Genomic DNA, 19,637 nt, shown 5'->3' on the forward strand with positions numbered 1-19,637 from the left:
CAGGACAGCCAGGGCTACACAAACTCTGTCTGGAAAGAGCAAAACCAAAAAACCCCAGTAGTACATGCCCTTAACTACTGGGAAGCAAACCTAGAGCCTTATGCATTCTAGGCAAGAGCCTTACCGCCAAGCCACAGTAGCTAGTCCTAGTTTATTTTTCTGAAGAGGGTCTCATGGAACGGAGGAAGGTGGTAGAGCTTCTGATCCTCCTGCCTCTACATTCTGAGTACTGAAATATGGGTTTATGCCACTGCACTCAAATGCAGTAACAAAGGGAAAAAGAAAACACTTCTTCACAGGTAGGTGTGGTTATGCGAATCTAAAGCGGTACTCACCTGGGAGATGCAGACAGTTCAAAGTCATCCTCAGATAAAATGAGTCTGGGCTACATGAGACCCTCCCAGTTCCTAGAACAGTTTATTGTGGACGAGAAGTGGTGAGGAGGAGCTGTAAGTGCTTGCTCATTTTTGGTGGCCATCCAAATCTTGGGGAACTTATGTTTAAAAAGAACAAACCCAGCATAGTGAAAACGTTTTTATTTATGAAAATCCCAAGCATTACACACAACTCAGAATCTCTACACGGCAAAAAACAGAAAGTTCTGCTCAGCAGCTCTGGTTGCTCCGTAACAACTCGTAAGACCTAAGTCTGACAAAGATGGTGACCTTACAGCAGCTTGGTTTGGTGGTACCAGGGGTCAAATTCTGTGCCTGGCGTGTGGTAGACAACCGTACAACCGAGGCACACCCTCTGCCCTGTGGCTTTAATTTAACAAATAGGAAGAGCAAAGGAATTCTATTTTAAGATTATAGTGAGTGACAGTTGGCAGTTACATGAAATCATCTAACAAGCTTATAAGCTAAAATACCTTTTTCCTTGATAAAATATTGACCCATAACCAAGTCAGTATGATTTCAATAAGATTATTTGATTTTCCATACTAGTGAACAAAGACGTCGCCTTCCAGCCTCAAATTTTCTTGTGAACTTTATCTTACTTTCTCACGCTACGCTTCTGCTATGCCTGCTGCTCTTGTGCAGAAAAGGGTACAGGTCACCTCAGTTAGAACTAGCAGGACCAAAAAACAAACAAACAAACAAACAAACAAAAAAATAAAGAACTAGCAGGACCGTGACGTGAAAAATGTCTGTTAAGAATCCTGAGGACAGGTCTCTTAGAAAGCAGAGTTGTACAGGTCACGAGGTGAGAACCACTTGAGTTATGACTGTAAGGTGATAATGACAATGGAAGGGTGATAATCTCAGGGCTGCAGCACAGAAGAGAGACACTACACAAACGTGACCAACAGCTATGCTAGAAAAGAGCTTTTGACTTAAGTAGAAGAAGACTATAAAACATTTACAAAAGGAAAACAAGTTGGGAGTAAAGGAGCCGACAGGGCTACTAGGCTTTAGTCACAGGCAAGTTTCTTCGAGCTTCTATCGCCTTTGCTCTCCTGTCCTTTCGCTCTTGCTCATGCTTCTTCCGTTGTTCTTCCCTAAGAGGGACAACAGGTTCTATGTTAGGCTCGCCCGGATGCTCCAGCAGGGGAAGAATGCTGACCTCGCATCTAGTTAAATGGCACCTAGCACACGCGTGTGGCAGACATCGATACTGGGCTCTACCTACAGCTTCCAGCATTTGTCAGCATTGCCTACAAAGGCTACAGGTTGTTAGGTTCTAACCTCACACATGGGACAAGAACCCGAGGAGACCCTGGTGAACTAGTTCTGAGTAGAAGTCTTACTCCTAGAAGCCAAACATATAACCGGGTTACAGTACTAGAGCTAGGTTCCATGGGGAGTAAAAGGTGTTGGGGGTAATGCATGCAGCAGGAGAGTCCTGACAGTGAGTCTGGACTCCTGAGATCTATGCAGGGCTTCACTCCTTACATGGCTGGTTTGCTTGGGGGTGAAGGATTATGTCTGCCCATACTGAGCACTGGCGTCTGCAGGGATATTTACATGTGCTGCTGGGAAGACAGGCTCCATGAGAACATGCCCGGGGAAGCAGCATTTGGGGTGCATTGAAAACCCAGTTTGGAATCTATTTTGCTAGAGCTGAAAATACTTAACAAAATTTACATTTTAAGACAGCCTTTCATGTCTGGGTAGTGGTGGTGCACACCTTTAATCCCAGCACTCAGGAGGCAGAGGCAGGAGGATCTCTCTGAGTTCGAGACCAGCCTGGTCTACAGAATGAGTTCCAGGACAGCCAGAGCTACACAGAGAAACCTTGTCTTGAAAAACAAAACCAGAACAGGCTATTATGTATCCCAGGCCCCCACCTCACTTAAAAAAAAAAAAGATATATTTATTTATTATGTATACAGTGCTCTGCCTACATGCATGCCTGCACACCAGAAGACGGCACTCTCATTATAGACGGTTGTGAGCCACCATGTGGTTGATGGGAATTGAGCCCAGGACCTCTGGAAAAGTAGACAGTGCTCTTAACTGCTGAGCCATCTCTCCAGCCCCCTCCCTCAGCTCACTTTTTTAAAAAAGATTTATTCATTTATTATTTCGTATACAGTGTTGTGCCTGCATGTACATCTGCAGGCCAGAAGAAGGCATCAGATCTCATTATAGATGGTTGCGAGCCACCATGTGGTTGCTGGAAATTGAACTCTGGAAGAGCAGTCAGTGCTCTTAACCTCTGAGCCATCTCTCCAGCGCCCCCAGCTCACTTTTAAAGGAAGTTCTAGAGGTAACTAACTCTATAGGTGACTCATCTGCTATGGCTTGGAAATGGTTTGTCCAAGTTTGGTCCCCAGTTTACAGTATTGAGAGGTGGGGCCTAGAGGAAAATAAAATTAGGTTACAGGATACCACCCTGAGAAGGATTTAATGCCAAGCCACAGGAATGAGCTAGCTATTCAGGGAGGAGGCTGTTAAAAAGATAGCAGAACAGGGTCTGGAAAGATGACTCAGAGGTTAAGAGCGCTGTCTGCTTTTTCAGAGGTCCTGAGTTCAATTCCCAGCAACCACATGGTGGTTCATAACCATCTATAGTGAGATCTGGTGTCCTCTTCTGGTGGGCAGGCACACATGCAGATAGACATTGTATACATGATAAATAAATGTCTTTAAAAAAGCAGAACACGTCACCATTGCCTGGTCTTCACACATTCCTCCTTACTCTCAAGTGCACCCATGTTATTTGCCACCTTGTGACATAGCATAAGGCTCTACCAGTATCTTGGACTTCTAGAACTGTAAGTCAAAATAAACTTTGTTCTCTGTAGAATGTCTAGACTCAAGCATTTTGTTATAACAACACAAGATGGAATGGGGCATTCTACTTCTAACACTACTTTGAAATTCTGTCCTTCACAATGCTTTGGTTTAGTATCTTTTGAAATGAGAAAATTTACAATATGAGATAATCAGGTACTCACCTGTTATGGAGATGAGGTTGTTTGTAATTTTTCCTGTGGAAGCTAACTCTGCTTACACATTCATTCAGAGAATTATTCTCTTTAGATTGCCCCCAAGGTTTCAGCTTTCCTAGGTTAGAAAAAGGAATGTTAAGATTCTTGGGCCGGAGGACGAGTGTGGTGGCGCACGCCTTTAATCCCAGCACTCGGGAGGCAGAGGCCGGTGGATCTCTGAGTTCGATTGAGGCCAACCTGGTCTACAGAGTGATTCCAGGACAGCCAAAGCTAACACAGAGAAACCCTGTCTCGAAAACCAACCAAACAACAACAACAACAACAACAACAAAATTCTTTTATTCTGGGGCTGGAGAGATGGCTCAGAGGTTAAGAGCACAGACTGCTCTTCCAGAGGACCTAGGTTCAAATCTCAGCACCCACATGGCAGCTCACAACTGTCTATAACTTGAGTTCTAGGGAATGTGTGACACCCTCACACAGACATATTTGCAGATTAAACTCATAAAATAAAAATAAATTTAAAAATATTCTTTTATTCTGATGGCACATGCCTGTAATCCCAGCACTCGGGAGGCAGAGGCAGGCGGATCTCTGTGAGTTTCGACGCCAGCCTGGTCTACAAAGTGAGTCCAGGACAGCCAAGGCTACACAGAGAAACCCTGTCTTGAAAAATGCAAAAAACAAAACAAAACAAACAAACAAACAAAAAACCCAAAAGATTCTTTTATTCACAACTACACTGTCTCCATCATTTTGGCTACCCATCAGCATTTTTACTCTGGTTTGTAGATATTTTACATGTATTTTCTGCAATGTATCTTGATTTCACATTCCAAATATAAACCATATTTTTTTCTCTGAAAATAAAAACGAGTTTTTGGGTTTTGTTTTGTTTTTTCAAGACAGGGTTTCTCTTTGTAGCCTTGGCTGTCCTGGACCCGCTCTGTAGACTGGGCTGGCTTGTAACTCAGAGATCTGCCTGCTCTGCCTCCCCAAGTGCTGGGATTACCAGTGTGCATCACTGAGCCCGGCTATAAAAATGTGTTTTAATAAAAACGTTTAGTTATGACTGTGTTTATATGATTGAGTACAGAGGTCAGAGAGCTGGTTCCTTCCTCCTACCACAAGAGTGTAAGGTGTGTGCAGCTCTCACTCAGCATCTCACCAGCCGGTATCATACATGGCTTTTTATACAAAGATATATTTTTTACATTTACTTGTGTGCATGAGCCATGAAATGCGTGAGGTCAACAGATGACCTGCTGCAGTTGATTCTCCTTCCACCATGTGGGTCCCAGGAACCACACACTCAGCCTGTCAGATTTGGTGGCAAGTGGCTTTACCTGCTGAGCCATCTTACTGGCCCTGGGGTCTTTTTGTTTGTTTGTTTGTTTTGGAGACAAGGTTTCTCTGTGTAGCCCTGGCTGTCCTGGAATTCACTGTGGAGACCAGGCTGGCTTTGAACCCAAGAGTTTGGCCTGCTTCTTCTTCCTGAGTGCTGGGATTAAAGGCGCGCGCCACCACTACCTAGCCTTAAAGAAGTTTTTAATCGTTTGAAGGTGTGTCTATGGGGGTTATCGGAGGCCAGAGTTGTCAGATCCCCTTAAACCAGAGTTATAGTTGTTAGCTGCCTGATGTGGGTGCTGAGAATAGCGCCTGGGTCATTTAGAGAGATTCTAAGCCAGCTCTTCACCCCAAATTTTCTGTTGCTTTCATTTGTGTGTGTACCTGTTGAGACTATGTGTGCGTGCAGGTGCCCAGAGGCCAAAAAAAAGGCTGTTGTGTCCCCTGGGAGTGGAGTTGTAGGCCACTCTGAACTACCTGGTATGGGTACTGGGAACTGAACCTGTGTTCTCTGCAAGAGTGTTAAGTTCTGAGAAGCGCTGAGCCATTTCACGAGCATCCTCAGTTTTTCAGTGAGATTGTTAGAAATAGGTAAAAGATCTACGGTAAAATTCGATAGTTACAGTTAGTGCATTTTATAGCCAGGCACAGCGGCTCACACTAGTAGTTCCACACTTTGGGAAGCTGAAGGGAAAGAAAAGCCATGAGTGTAAGGGCACACTGGGATAGAGAGGGAGTTTGAGACTAGCCTGGGCTACACAGTGGGGCCCAGTCTCACACGGACTAGCCTGGGCTACAGTGAGACCCAGTCTCTCACACCTCTCTGTGTTTCTCTATGACGGCCTCATGCTCCTGCTGCCCTGTCGTCCTGTTAGATTGCATCACCGGAAACTACCATGATACAATGTGACAGGCCGGCCTCATGCTCCTGCCACATTGCCTCTGCCTCTGCCACCAAAATGAACTGTACCCATCTCCGATGTAAGGCACCACAACACATTTCAAACAATAAAGACACCATACACAAAATAAAGTCAGTGTTCTATATAAAATTGTTAAGAGTAATCCCAACACTCAGGGAGGCGGAGGCAGGCAGTTCTCTGTGAGTTTGAGGCCAGCCTAGTCTACAAAATGAGTCCAGGATAGCCAGGGCTACACAGAGAAATCCTGTCTTGAAAAACAACAACAACAACAACAACAACAAAAAACCCCCAAAATATTGCTTAGAGTAGGATTAAAATGTTTTAGGAAAAAAAACGTTAAATAAATAAATAAAAGGAAGCTCCCATCACTGCAGTTCCCAGTTGCTCCTGGCTCTGAGCGAACCTGAGGACACCAAGAACACTTGAAACCCTGTCTCAAACACACAAAGGAGCAGAAACATATTTCTTCTCCTTCTTCTGTCCTTTTCCTAAGACAGGGTTTCTCTCTATAGCCCTGGCTGTCTCGGAACTTTCTTTGTAGACCAGGCTGGCCCCAAACTCACAGAGATCCGCCCGCCACTGCCACTGGAGTGCTGGGATTAAAGGCGTGTGGCACCATGTCCGACACCTTTATTTAATAGCCTATAATTAATAGCCAAAGATGAAAAGTGTACACAGACTACCTTTAAGCTGACATTGATTAGCTGAAAAGTTTTGGTTTTTGCTCAATGGAAAATCTTTAAGTCAGGGGTTCATGTGGAAGTAGGGGCAGAAATTTACATGGTCGGATTTCCTCCAAGTCACAGAATTTTTTTCCCTCTTGTTTTACAGTGTTTGGGGATCAATTCTGGAGCCTTATGCCTGCCAAGGAATCACTTTACTATTGTATGTACTGTAATAGTGCACACACGCACATACACCTGCAGGATCTGACATGTTCTGACGCAGAACTATTTAAAGCCTTTTACCAGCCTTGTCCTTCCACACAACCCCACATACCTTTGTGTGGCTTGTAGTTGAGGGGACGGGACAAGCTTGCTTTGAGATCAAATACTGCTTTCTTACTAGAGCATGGAGTCTGGGTTGCTTCAGTTGTCAACTTAAATGAAGTAATAACTGAAAAACAAACAACAAAACAAACAAACAAAACACCAAATAACTTATTATTAAAACAAAAAAATATAGCGTTTAAAATATTACTTCTTAGATTTGTTTTATGTGTGTGAGTGTTCCATCTGCATGTATGTCTGTGTGCCACATGCATGCCAGTGCCCAGAGATTTAAGAGGGCCATTGGACCTCCTGGAACTGGAGTCACGGACAGTGTGAGCTGTCACATGGGTGCTGGGAATTGACCCAGGTCCTCTGAAGAGCAGCCAGTATTCTGAACTGCTGAGCTATCTCTGTAACTCCACAAATTACACATTTTACCATTTAGAAATATGGGGCTGGAGAGATGGTTCAGAGGTAAAGAACACCAGTTGCTCTTCGAGAGGTCTTGAGTTCATTTCCCACATGGTGGCTCACAACCATCTATAATGAGATCTGGTGCCCTCTTCTGGTGTGTAAGCACACATGCAGGCAGAACACTGTGTACATGATAAATAAATAAATCTTTAAACCATTTAAAAAGATCTATATCACAGATGAAATGTTTTTGATTCCATGGTGAAATGGAAATCTAAACCGAGGAGTCATCCCCACGGACGGGGCAGTGCAGTACAAGAACCCCTACGATGCATGCCAGCTCAGCGTGGTGGTCGGGACGGATGGCGCCCACAGGCTCCTGTATTTGAGTGCTTAGCCTTCAGGGAGTGGATTCCTTGCTTCAGAGGGATGAGGAGGAGCGGCGGCACTGGAGGACATGCATCGCTGAGAGTGGGCTCTGAGGTATCAGAAGCCCACAGCAATCCCAGACATCTGCTTCCTGCTTCCTGCTGACGAGAATGCAGGGCTCTCCTCTCCTCTCCTCTCCCAGGACCACGCCTGCCTGCTGCTGCCTCAGCTCCTGGCACCATGCCCCCTGCCAAGAGGACACTGGAAGCAAGCCCCTGATTAAACGCTTCCTTTTATAAAAATTACCTTGTCTCTTCACAGCAATGGGACAGTGACTGGGACGCTTAGTTTGCCATTTGCACAACTAGAACCCAACAGCGCGGCACCTAAAGGCCTTTACTAGCTCTGATTAGCACTAGAGCCCTGAAGTAGCCTCCACAGCTAAGACATTTACTAGCTCTGAGTAGCACTAGAGCCCTGAAGTAGCCTCCACAGCTAAGACATTTTTGTCATAAGCCACTCAGTCTTTGGTAGCTTATGACAGCAGCCCAAACAGGCAGAGTAATCTCCTGTAGCTGAGGGGCAAAAAAGCAGGCAAGCCGGGTAGTCGATCTCGATGGGGCATGCGAACTTTTGAGATCCTTCCCCAGTTAGCAGCCCCCGAGCATTCTGAATGGTAAGACCTTTCCCACGATCCTCTGGGAGCATAGACTCCTTGACACAGCTGAGGGCTGAGGGCAGGGGAAATGGCTCAGGGTCCGGAGATGCAGCCCTTGTGAGTCCCACGAGCTGGCCTCTGACTCCTGGCTCACATGCATGTGCATGCACACACATGTATCATGGGGATTGATGGGGCACAACTATAACTGTGGCACTTGAGTGGCAAAGGCAGGAAGATCAGGAGCTCAAGACAGCCTCAGCTATACAAGATCCTGTCTCAAAAAAGAAAAGAAAAGGAAAAAAAAGATGAAAAGAGGACTAGAGCAGTTTGGAGCCCACAAGTCCTTCCAGTGGACCTGAGTTCAATTCCCTCCACATCAGATGGTTCACAACTTCCTGTGACTCTAGCTCCAGGGGGAACTTTCAGCCTCTGTGGGTACTTGTATTCATGTGCTCATTTAACCACAGATACATACAGGTAATTAAATAACAACTAACTAAGTCAGCACATTTATAATCCCAGTACTTGGAAGGCCAAGGCAGAGATCTGTGAGGGAGAGAGCAGTCTGGGCTACACAGTCAATACCAGGCCAGACTGGAACAGTGTAAAAATCTGTCTCAAATAAATAAATAAAATAAAAAATTATTCTTGTTATTTGTTTTTGAGTTGTTTAAAGACAGGTTTTGTCTGTGTACCTTGGCTGTCCTGGACTTACTTTGTAGAGCAGGCTGGCCTCGAACTCACAGAGATTCACCTGCCTCTGCCTCTTGAAGGCTGAGATTATAGGCATGCGCCACTGTGCCTGACTATGCAGTTATTAATTAAAATAGAGAAAAAGAGCCAATAATATATGGGGAAAAGATCTGTACCTCTAGTTGTTACTAAAAGCTATTATTTAACAATATGACTTTTTGTTTCATAGAGTTAAGGTGAGGATGGTATAATTTCTCATGCCTTACTGCTGTAGTTGAACACCAAGTATCTACCACATTTATACTTCTTCCCCTTCACAGGGGAAGCTACTCAGTCATGTTTAATGTTAACATTTGAGAAGGAGAGGCTAAAATAAAAAAAAACCTAGCTAAATAATCACAAGAGAGACTTTAAGTTATCTACTGGAGCAATGGCTCATGGTAGTTGTCAGAGTCGGGGTGCATTACAGTGCAGTGAGAACAGGAGGTGGTATACACCCTTCAGGACACGAGTCTTGGTCCTGTGTCTAAAAGAAATTCTTGCATTTTCATAGCATATGATGTGCTCTGGAGGTATAAACTGAAATATATCCATACCACTGAAATACTGTTAAAATACGTTACATGTTTAAATCTTGAAACATTCTGTTGAGTGAATGAAGTCACAGGAAAAGGAAATCAGAGTTAAAATTAATTACTATGCTGGGTGTGGTGGCGCAAGCCTTTAATCCCAGCACTTGGGAGGTAGAGGCAGGTGGATCGCTGTGAGTTCAAGACCAGCCTGGTCTACAAAGTGAGTCCAGGATGGCCAAGGCCACACAGAGAAACCCTGTTTTAAAAAACCAAAAAATAAAAAATAAAATAAAAAAATTACTGTAAGATTCAAATCTGGTAAAGGTGGGGAGAGGGAACCAAAATAACATCTCATTTAGTGAGGCCCTGAATTACTTAACAGAGACCACTCTGAATGAGGGAAGCATTTTGGTCTGGGTTTCATGTCTTTTTTTAATTTTTAAATTTTTTTGTTTTGTTTTTCGAGACAGGGTTTCTCTGTGTAGCCTTGGCTGTCCTGGACTCGCTTTGCAGACCAGGCTGGCCTCGAACTCACAGCGATCTTCCCACCTCTGCCACCCGAGTGCTGGGATTGCAGGCTGGGCCTCGCATCTTTATCTCTGAAGACTTTGGACTCTCTTGTTACTGTGAAGTAGGTGCTGTTGAGGCTTGAGCCCTTTGTGAAATGATACAGACACTAACTGTTTTCTTGTTGTCACTCCTGTCTAGGCTATTTCTTCATGTTTAGAACGCAATGCAGAATGTTTGATGCTGATGCTGATATGGATAAGGCATAAGATGATAGGGCCAGGTGAGAGGTCATTTAGGGGAAGAGTTCTACAAACTTACTGAACTCTGTGTGTGTGTGTGTGTGTGTGTGTGTGTGTATGAGAACAACAGAGCAGAGAGACACACAGAGAGAGGGACAGAGTGGAAGAGAGAGGAAGAGAGACACACAGAGAGACAGAGAAAAGCAAGAACACACTGTGAGGCCAGGTACCACCCAGTCTTTCCTTGAGACACAGTCTCTCACAATGGCCTGGATCTCACCAATTGATGAATTCCAAGGTGCCACTGTCTAGGTCTCCCAGCACTGATTATAATAAGTGTGTCACTACATCCAACTTTTCTCTTTTCTTAGACAAAGGCTCTAGGAATTGAACTCAAGTCCTGTGCTTAAAAGCCAAGTGCTTTTACTCACTAAGCATCTCCCTAGCCCTGACATTTTCTTTCTTACCATTCAGTTAGGCCGTAACCCCACGCAGAGACCCTCTGACTCCATACGAGCCATCATCACCAGTGATGCTCTCCTCTAGACTAAAACATGGGTTGCTCTAGCCTTTAGAATTGGGGGTGTTTTCTGTGCAATCAAGCTGACATTTCGAGGAAACTGTAAGGAGAATCTTAGGAGGGATGTACATCATAGATAAGTGTCTACCACTGACGTGTACATTTTGCTTTGAAGCTTGACATCACCATTTCAGTGTTCTTTCAACACCACCTGGGCAGGGTTGAAACGAACCTTTGCGATTAAGCACATGTAAGGCCCTAGTTCAATCCCCAGTGGCATCTAAGCAGACGAGAGTGTTGAGTATCTGCATGTCATTTCCAACTTCCACAACCTGTCCATGAAGTCTGCGGTGTGGAACCCTGTGCCTAGCACAGGCCTGGAGACCACCGAGGATGAACTCCAAGACCCTTCTCTTAATCCTAGAAGGCTGAAAGCGACGCAGCAAGGGCCACCAGCTTAGACTGCTTCTCTGCAGAATGGACCGTGCAGCAGGCCTGTGCGTTCTAGCTCATGTCGCTGGCATTTCCTTCAGCAGTATAAACAAAAGCTCTGCCGTGACCCTTTGCACTTGATCTTACATGTGTGGAAAGACTGTAGAGGAGACATGCTTACCTGCAGTAGAATTCCTCTCAGTGGTCTTTCCCCTGGGCGTCCTGAGCACAGCCCGGGCTGTGGAAGCACTCCCAGGGATGGGCACATGTGGAGACTTTCTGGCTGGAGTCTTGGTCAGTGAGTACTTATGCTCGTTGTCTTTCGTAGCAGCCGAGAACCTGAATGCAGGCACAGGAGGGGAGACGGGTGACTAAGGCTAATTTTAACCTGGTAAATGGTTCCACTGGGCCAATCCCAGCCGGCTAACGAGCCTCACTAAATACCTGCTATGTCAAGCAACCTCTCTCACATGAAAGACATGCTTTTAAGCAAATAATTTGTTAATTTCCATTGTTTGTAAAGTAAGTTTTGAGGAGCTGAACAGAAAGCTCAGCAGTTAAGAGTATAGACTGCCCTTACACAGGGTCGAGTGTGGTCCCCAGCACTCACATGGCAGTCCACAACCATCTGTGACTGCAGTTCTGGGGATCTGACACCTTCTTCTGGCCTCCAAAAGTATGAGGCACACAAGTGGTACACACACTTACAGGCAAATACTGTTACACATCAAATAGTAAAAATTTTGTTTTGTTTGTTTTTTGAGACAAGGTTTCTCTGTGTAACAGCCCTAGCTGTCCTAGACTCACTTTATAGACCAGGCTGGCCTTGAACTTACAATGATTCGCCTGCCTCTGCCTCCCAAGTGCTGGGATTAAAGGCACACACAACCACCACCTGGCCGTAAATCTTCTTAAAGAGATTTATTTATTTATTACATATACAGTGTTCTGCTTGCATGCACATCTGCTCACCAGAAGAGGGCATCAGATCTCATTACAGATGGTTGTGAGCCACCATGTGGTTGCTGGGACCTCTGGAAGAGCAGACAGTGCTCTTAACCACTGAGCCATCTCTCCAGCCCATAAATCTTTTTTTAAAATTATTTTTTATTATAATTTATTCAGATTACATCCCAATTGTTATCCCCTCACTTGTATCTTCCCGTTCCCTCCTCCCTCCCTCTCTTTCACCTTATTCCTCCAAATAGTAAATGGTTAAAGCTGACAGATAAGATACATTCGTATATTTTCTGGTATTTTTGTGAGGGGAACATCTGTGGGATTCAAGTCACAGCTCATGAGCAATCAGAGATGCTGACCTTCTGCCCTTTCCTCCTAGCAACATCAAGTCAAAGGGATGGACAATATTGTGCCACAGAGAAGTAACGGGCGCCCCTGTCTCGAATGCTCTCATCTGCTAGAGGTACAAACCAACACACTCATCACCCACGCCAAATGCCACACAAGCATTCTAGTGAGGTCCTCGCTAGTTTTTCGTTTTTCGTTTGGTTCTTCTGTTGTTGTTGTTGTTTTTTTTTTTCAAGACAGGGTTTTTCTGTGTAGCCCTGGCTGTCCTGGATTCACTTTGTAGACCATGTTGGCCTCGAACACAGAGATCTGCCTGCCTCTGCCTCCGCATTCTCGAGAGCTGGAATTACAGGTATATGCCATTGTGCCTGGCTCACTTGTAGCAAATTTATATATAACGTTGACTTTATTTTGTGAGTGGGGTCTTCCTTTTTGGGGGGAGGGGGGTTGCTGTACCACTGGCTGTGTGGTCCTGGACTCACGTTCTAGACCAGGCTGCCCTGGATCCCTAGGGCTGGTGAACTAGCTAGACCAGTGTGCTAGGGAAGCTCCTAGTGAGAGACTCTGCCTCCAGTGAAACGTAGATGGCTCATGATGCCAATGTGTCCTCTATGCAACAAATGTACACACACACACACACACACACACACACACACGCATTTGAACACCTGGGGTATAGCTCAGTGGTACAGCCCTTGTCTAACCCACCCATGGCCCTGCACTTACACCCAGTGAGCATGTGTGCATCTATACCCACATAACCCCTTACAAGAGCATCTTCTTACCTGACATTCATTTTCGTGGCTGACTGGCCCTGTGGGAGCTGCTGCCTGGCAGGGGTACATGGGACAGAGAGCCTTCCTCTTGGTGGAACTGGAGTCATTATCCTTTTTTTGTCAAGCTGCTTTTGAAAAGAAGAAAAATCACGATTTTAAAATCTTAGCCTTGATCTAGCAAGGCTAAGTGGGTAAAGGAAGAAGCATGGTGGCCTGGGTTCCTCCCACAGCCTCCTGGGAAAGGGAGGCCCAGCCCAAAGCTGTCTCGGCAGACAGACAGACAGACAGACACACATGCGCTCTAACTTTACAGTAAGAGCTTGTTCTCACGCCAGGCAGGCGCTGTCCCTGTAATCCCACCACTTGGAAGCTGGGGTGAAGATGCTCCAGAGTTCAAGGCCAGCCTCATCCAGAGACATTTCAAGGCTATCTTACACAACGTAAGACCCTATTCTCAAGATAATAAACAACAACAATTGAAAGAGAAAGAAAGAATCCTCTGGAAGAGCAGCAAACTCTCTCTTTTTTCTTTAATTTTTAGATTTCTTCATTTGATGTGTATAGGTATTTTGCCTGCACGTATCTCTGTATACCCTGTGCATGCCTGGTGCCCAGGGAGGGCAGAAGAGAGTGTTAGATCCCCTAGAACTGGAATTATAGGCAGGTGTGAGCTTCCATGTAGGTGCTGGGGATTGAAGCTAAGCCCTCGGAAAGAGCAGCCTGTGCCCTGAACCACTGGGCCAGCTGGCAATAGCATATGCTCATAACTGCTGAGTCATCACAGCATGCACTCATAACTGCTGAGCCATCACAGCATGTGCTCATAACTGCTGAGCCATCACAGCATATGCTCATAACTGCTGAGTCATCACAGCATGTGCTCATAACTGCTGAGTCATCACAGCATGCACTCATAACTGCTGAGCCATCACAGCATGTGCTCATAACTGCTGAGCCATCACAGCATATGCTCATAACTGCTGAGCCATCACAGCATGTGCTCATAACTGCTGAGACATCACAGCATATGCTCATAACTGCTGAGCCATCACAGCATGTGCTCATAACTGCTGAGTCATCACAGCATATGCTCATAACTGCTGAGCCATCACAGCATGTGCTAATACCTGCTGAGCCATCACAGCATGTGCTCATAACTGCTGAGCCATCACAGCATGTGCTCATAACTGCTGAGCCATCACAGCATGTGCTAATACCTGCTGAGCCATCACAGCATGTGCTCATAACTGCTGAGCCATCACAGCATGCGCTCATAACTGCTGAGCCATCACAGCATATGCTCATAACTGCTGAGCCATCACAGCATGCGCTCATAACTGCTGAGTCATCATAGCATATGCTCATAACTGCTGAGTCATCACAGCATATGCTCATAACTGCTGAGTCATCACAGCATATGCTCATAACTGCTGAGCCATCACAGCATGTGCTGATAACTGCTGAGCCATCACAGCATGTGCTCATAACTGCTGAGCCATCATAGCATATGCTCATAACTGCTGAGTCATCATAGCATGCGCTCATAACTGCTGAGTCATCATAGCATATGCGCATAACTGCTGAGTCATCACAGCATATGCTCATAGCTGCTGAGTCATCATAGTATGCACTCATAACTGCTGGGTCATCATTCCAGCTCCATTCTGTATCTCTGTGTGTGTGTGTTTGAAACAGGGTTTCTCTGTGTAGCCCTGGCTACCCTGGAACTTGCTTTGTATACCAGGCTGGCCTCAAACTCACAGAGATCTGCCTGTCTCTGCCTCCTGAGTGCTGGGATTAAAGGCGTGCGCCACCACTGCCCCACTTCAGACCCCTTTTAAATAAACTTCATGCTTTTTTTTTTAAATGTTCAATGCTGTATCTGGCTTGCATCTATTTTGAAAAATAGCAAGTTATATAGTACTAGTTCTCACATGAATGTTTCTCAGCCTGTCTGGTACCTTCAATTCCAGAGAGCAGTAAGATTGACTTCCTAAAATGTTACTAATTAATAAATCTAACTCAAAGAAGAGTTGGCTCCATTGTCTTTTGTTACTTGAAGGAGCACTTAGGCCAACAAGACCAGACTGAAGACCCTGAAGGAATTGTTACCATAGAAACCCTGTAAGATTGCCATTATGAACCCCTCATTTAGAGAGAAAAGCTTGAGCCAGAATTTTTTTTTTTAAGCCAGAAATTAATCATTCTCGATGCAAGTAAGGCAAAAATGAATGTGGAAAACAGAACACATGCCACTGTGGATGAGGGTATCTGTCTTTATGTGTGTCTGTCTCTGCATATTATTTTATGTGTATGCACAGATATTTTATTTTCATTTATTTTTTTTAGTTAAAATTTTTTTTTGCCAGGTAATGATGGGGCACAATTCTTTCTTTCTTTCTTTCTTTCATTGTTGTTGTTTTTCATAACTACAGGCATTTGCCACTGCACCTGGCCGTGGGGCACATCTTTAATCCCAGCACTTGGGAGGCAGAGGCAGGTGGATCGCTGTGAGTTCGAGACTAGCCTGGTCTACAAAGTGAGTCCAGGACAGCCAAGGCTACACAGAGAAACCCTGTCTTAAAAAACAAAGAAAACAAAACAAGACAAAAAAGAACAAGCAACTAGGAGTATTGGCACATGACTTTAATTCTACCACTCTACAGAGGCAGGTGTAGCGCTACAACTTTGAGGCCAGCCTGGTCTAGAGTGAGCTCCAGGACAGCCAGAGTTACATAGTGAGACTCGGTCCTGGAGAAAGAGGGGGTGGGGGGGGCAGAAAAGCCAGGTAGTGGCACACACCTTAATCATAGAACTGGGGAGGCAGAGGCAGGCAGATCTCTGTGAGTTTGAGGCCAGCCTGGTCTACATATTGAGTTCCAGGACAGTCAGGGCTACAAGGAGAAACCCTGTTTCTAAAAACAAAAGAAACAAACAAATTAACATGACAGGGCTGGAGAGATGGCTCAGCGGTTAAGAGCACTTGATATTCTTCCAGAGGACTTGGGTTTAATTTCCAGGATGAATATGGCAGCTCATGACCATCTATGACTCCTATTCCAGAGGAGCCAACCCCTGCTTCTCACCTCCATGGGCACCAAGCAGGAACATGGTACACATATCTACATGTAGGCAACACACACACACACACGCGCGCGCGCGCGCGCGCGCACATGTATTTTGTCTGCATACCTTTAGTTCATTAAGTGAATTGTGTTCTTTAAGGTGTTTCTTTTTTCTCACAATATATTCATCAATGGATTCCATCTTCTTAAAATGAGCCTCATGAAGCCTCTTAAAGTCTAGAATGTTCCAAATTACGAGATGTAGTAAGATAAAAATACATTTTAACGTTCTCTTGGGTTTTTATCAACATTTATTCTCTTTACTTTCCTGACATTCAACTTTAATGCTGTCTTGGCTAAAACATTAATTTCAGAACCTTCAGCTTTCAGAAACTCAGGGAAAAACACGCTCATCTTAGAACTCGTCACACAGTCACTGTCCCCACTGACCAGGTCCCTGGCCTCTTGGTCTCGGTAACAAGAGATTTGTCTCTTTCCACCTTAGTCAGGTAAGGGGCCTTTACTTAATCATTACAAAATAGATCACGCATGTGTGTGATGGGTACGAAAATCCAGGGCTTCCTACATGCTAAGCACATGCTCTATCATTGAGATCCAACTCCTCCAGTCTCTGAAAACTGACAGGTTATAAATATGCTGAGAAAGCACTGAGTTAAAGTCTTCCATGAATGTCAGACAATAACTATATTTGGCGAGCACTGTTTCTGTCTCATTCTTTTTAATCCCTTTATGAATGTGAAGGGCATGCTGAGTGCAGTGGCATATGCCTATAAACACAGAACATCGTAGCAGAAACAAGAAGATTAAAAATTCAAAGCCAGCCTTGGATACAACATGAATCTGAGGTCTCCTAGGTTACATTAATACCTTGTCTCAAAAACAAACAAACAAACAAAAAAGCCCAAAAGGCAAAAACTTTAGCTCGAAGGACTTAGAACTAATCAAGGTTAGCAGGATATAGTATGCCAAAATCCACCCTATGAGATTCCATTATTGCATTACTTTTTCTTTTTTACATATATTTTATTTTATATATATGAATATTATGTCTGCACATATGTATGTGTGCTACGTGCACACCTGGTGCTCAAAAAGAAGTTAGATCCCCTGAAACTGGAGTTATGGATGGTTTTGAGCCTCTATTTAGGTGCTGGGAACTGAACTCGGGTCCTCTGCAAGAGCAGCCTCTCTCTATCCCCCACTACTACAGTTCTAGTAAATGATGAACAGTATTCTAAATATATAATAATAATAATGCATGTGTCAGACAGTATAAGGCCATGACAAAGTTGCTTTTGTCGTTTTGATGTATTGAGACAGAATGTCACACAATAAAACAGGCTGGTCCAAAACCGTGTAAGCAAGCCTCCAGCTTGCTTAGTACAGCATGTACTAGGACTTCACAGGCATTACTCTGTCAGCTATTTATTGAAGCCTTGCTGGGTGCTATTTCATGCGCCAGGTACTAAGTGGTGGAACAAATATTCTCAAGTTATACACTGGCCGACTGAAGCCTGAAGTACTGCCACGGCCACTTTACTCTGAGAAAGTCAGCCTGAGCACCAGGTGCTAGCAACCTGGAGGGGTGGCCCATGAGGCCTGCCTCCCACCCCCCTCCCCCATCCCCACCCCGAGATTTCAGCTGCTGTCAACCACTGCCTACTCAACAAGAGTCTGAAGGAGGGCAACCTGCTGATTTCTTTCTTTATGTACAAAACTTACTTGGTGTAGTAACTGTAGTCCTTTTCTTGTTCCCGAGTTTGGAAAACTGATTTGTGCATGGAGATCTTTTTCCCAAAGGCCTCTTTGAATCTTTATTGTCTACACAAATATATACAAAATTTTTTCCATTAAACTGTTTAACTGAATAGTCAAAGATGAAGCTTAATATTTGAACACTTGCAGAGCAAGTGACACCAAAACTAAACCAAAAAAAAAAAAAAGGTAAACCACCAGGTGGTGGTGCACAACTTTAATCCCAGCACTCAGGAGGCAGAGGCAGGCAGATTGCTGTGAGTTTGAGGCCAGCCTGGTCTACAAAGTGAGTCCAGGACAGCCAAGGCAGGCAGATTGCTGTGAGTTTGAGGCCAGCCTGGTCTACAAAGTGAGTCCAGGACAGCCAAGGCTACACAGAGAAACCCTGTCTCCAAAAACTAAAAAAGAAGGAAGGAAACTAGGAAGATGTAAAATGTGAATAGCTGGGAAATCTGAGTGACATTCTGGGGGTCCCTGTAATAGGCCATCACCTCCCTAAATCCTTCCTGTCCATCCTCCAGCAAGTCTCAGAGTCCAGGCAGACCTGCCTAACACTAGATGTCCTATGGCAACTGGCAGGCTTCCTAAGGCATAAAAGTAGATAGCACCAAGTGCTGTTGGGAAGAGGCAACTGAAGCGTCTGATCTTCTAAAACTTATTAAAGAGGCTGAAGAGATGGCTCAGCAGTTAAGCATTTGTTGCTGCTGCAGGACCCAGGTTCAGTTCCCAGCACCCACATGGTTGCTCTCAACCATCTATAACTCCAATTACAGGGGATTTGACACCCTCTTGAACTCCACAGGTACCAGGCATGTACCTGCAAGCAAAACTCACACATACATTAAAAAAAAAACCTACAAAATAATTAAAAACAAACAAACAAAAACATGTTAGTTGAGAAAGTTTCAGAAAAATCTGTTTTTGTTTTGCTTAAATTTTGGGATTTTTGTTTGTTTTTTGTTTTGTTTTTTTGAGATAGTCTCTTGCTATGTAGCCCAGGCTGGCCTGAACTTATTCTGTAGAGCAGACAGACTAGTCTTAAACTCTATAGAGATCCACCTTCTCAGTCTCTAAGATGTTGGGGTTACAGAAAGGAACGTGTAGGACTGAGAAAGCCAAAGTGGGTGTTACCACTCCCTGTTCGCATCCAAGACACAGGCAGGAGTTTAGATCAGTTCAGCCCTTCAGAAAGGCTAGCGAGAACACAATGGGCTCCCTTGTCACCAAGGAGACAATGACCTTCCCAGTGCCTCCAGAAACATGGATAAAGGTCATGGCTCAGATGTTGCTCAGGCACTGAGCACTTGCTTGCAGCTCCTGGGTTTGATCCCAGTAAGAGATAACAAGCGAAGTTAAATACGACTCAGTGGTCTTTTGCATTTATTTCTAGCTTTTGCTTGTAAAAGTTCCAAGTGTGACTATGGTGACCGGTGCTCCTCCAAAGATGAGTAGTTGCCAGACTCCAGCACCTCTGATGACAACTCACTTAGGAACACAGGCTGTGTGGTGGGCAGTGATCCACTAAGATCAGCATCCTTAGAGGAAGAGATTCAGAGTCAGTCACAGACTCTTCAGCCTGAGGCAGGAAGACTACCATGAGTTTAAGGCCAGCCTGAGTCGCAGTGTGAGGCTCTATCACAGGCCAA

General features: G+C 44.7%; 1 protein-coding gene across 5 annotated transcripts in view; it reads right to left on the minus strand.

Moving 5' to 3' along the window:
• Positions 1-521: 521 nt before the first annotated feature.
• NUSAP1 (nucleolar and spindle associated protein 1) overlaps positions 522-19,637 on the minus strand; it is a 30,205-nt gene continuing 11,089 nt past the window's right edge. Inside the window, exons 5-11 of one of the 5 annotated variants that reach the window (XM_084776389.1) lie at positions 17,959-18,057; positions 16,343-16,452; positions 13,160-13,275; positions 11,248-11,405; positions 6,664-6,780; positions 3,401-3,509; positions 522-1,498 (exon numbers count right to left, since the gene is read on the minus strand). In XM_084776389.1, the coding sequence (XP_084632515.1) occupies positions 1,405-1,498; positions 3,401-3,509; positions 6,664-6,780; positions 11,248-11,405; positions 13,160-13,275; positions 16,343-16,452; positions 17,959-18,057 (803 nt within the window). In that variant the 3' untranslated portion in view covers positions 522-1,404. Of the gene's footprint in view, positions 1,499-3,400; positions 3,510-6,663; positions 6,781-11,247; positions 11,406-13,159; positions 13,279-16,342; positions 16,453-17,958; positions 18,058-19,637 lie in introns of all 5 variants that reach the window. The other 4 variants (XM_084776388.1, XM_084776391.1, XM_084776390.1 and 1 more) reach the window with 4 other exon arrangements.

Source organism: Acomys minous (assembly GCF_964271855.1).
Source record: "Acomys minous genome assembly, chromosome: 3".
In the NCBI taxonomy this organism is placed as follows: domain Eukaryota; kingdom Metazoa; phylum Chordata; class Mammalia; order Rodentia; family Muridae; genus Acomys; species Acomys minous.